The sequence below is a fragment of the Brassica napus genome, chromosome C3 (genome assembly GCF_020379485.1).
Source record: "Brassica napus cultivar Da-Ae chromosome C3, Da-Ae, whole genome shotgun sequence".
NCBI classification, from domain to species: Eukaryota; Viridiplantae; Streptophyta; class Magnoliopsida; order Brassicales; family Brassicaceae; genus Brassica; species Brassica napus.
This window is the reverse complement of record NC_063446.1, coordinates 13,988,422-13,990,038: the sequence shown is the minus strand read 5'-3', so window position 1 is coordinate 13,990,038 and position 1,617 is coordinate 13,988,422. Positions and strand designations below refer to the sequence as shown.

The 1,617-nt window shown below is 30.7% G+C and overlaps 1 protein-coding gene across 1 annotated transcript; it reads right to left on the bottom strand.

Moving 5' to 3' along the window:
- Nucleotides 1-551: 551 nt before the first annotated feature.
- On the bottom strand, nt 552-1,104 carry LOC125584307 (precursor of CEP15-like). Its single transcript, XM_048752621.1, has one exon. It carries the CDS (start codon nt 1,006-1,008, stop codon nt 703-705), a length of 306 nt encoding a protein of 101 aa, XP_048608578.1. The 5' UTR covers nt 1,009-1,104; the 3' UTR covers nt 552-702.
- Nucleotides 1,105-1,617: the final 513 nt, after the last annotated feature.

Here is a 1,617-nt window from a genome sequence, read left to right as displayed (position 1 = left end):
TATGGTCGTTGTTTCTTGAATTTTAAATACAACTTGAACTTGCCATGGTGAATGGTTCAAGAGTCAAGACTGTTTTTTGTCAAAAAAAAAAAGAGAGTCAAGACTGTACAACTGTCACTGTGTTTTTCTTTTTATTACCAACAGAGGGAACGTTTTGTGTTTTTCCTCCTTTCTCTAATCTCAATGGTATCTTTGGAAACATTACATTATGTAATATACAGTAGATTAACCCATTTGGTTCATCAATTGTTCTATATAAAATTGAATTCCTGTTTTTCTTTTTGGGTGTCAATTGGATTCCTGTTGTACAATGTTGCTATATATATATATATATATATATCAATTAAACTAATTACACTTCGATAACAAACCGAAAAAGAGAACAAAATAATTTTTTTCATATGACATAACTTCTTGTAAAACCGAAAATATTTTTACAACAGGGCAAATGCAGAATTGTCTATGAGTGTTACATGCATACATAAAATGTAGATGTCACATTTATTGAATAATGACATAATTAAAAATGTATATATAGAGAAGGATATGTATTATCAAAACAAAAAGACACATAAATTGATTATATGGAGATCTCTTAGACAAACACACATATGAACAAGTAAATAACATGTATGTATAAATATTTTAACCCAAAATGCGTATTTCTGTCTGTGTATACAGTATACACATGAAAACGTATCATCAGTGGCCTATAGCAGGGCTTGGGACATCACCTTGCCTTTTATAGATATCATCATCATAATCAGGCACTGGTGGTGATGGTGATGCTGAAGAGGCTCCATCATCATAATCACCTGAATAATCGACTTGCAAGTTTGTAACCAGCAATTTCCTGATCTTCATCGCCAGGAAGAAATCTCCGCCGTGAAATGCTTCCGGCTCCGATCTAGTATTGCCTCTCATACTGAACCCAAGAATCGCAGGAACTTCAGAGATGAGTAAGAAAGAGACTAGTATAACGCGAAGTTTAATCTTCATTGTATCCATTTGTAGTAGCTATATATACCTTCAAGAAACAATCAAATTAAATAGTGAAAATAATAGAATTCGTATATATGGGTTTCTTTCTTGTTGCCTTTAGGGTCCAAGAAGAGATTGTGGTGCTGTTTGTTCATACAATAATGCATATATATATATATAAATTAAAATATAATAAAAGAAACATTGAATTATAAATAATAATATAAGAAAAGAAACATTGAAATATCAAATTTGGAGGGCCAACTTTGTTGAAATTGGCAAACAATGGTCATGATGGCTTTATAACATGGCCATTTTTTACTTTCTTCTTTTCTTTGGTTTATGTATGTTATCTTCCTTTTTATCGTAATCCATCATTGCATGCTTTGTTCTATGACAAGGCGTATACTTAGCTTGTTGGAAAATTGATAGGACAATATATAGATGGTGAGTCATTTATTAATAATTTGGTTATTCAAATCAAAACACAATTAATAAACTTTTCAGAAGATGCATTGACCGTTTATCTGTTGTTTTTTATCACTCATGAAAAACAACTATGTTCTTGAAGAATGTAAGCGTAACTAGAGGAAATGATTTGGTCGAATAATTTAATTTTAAAATAATATATAACGT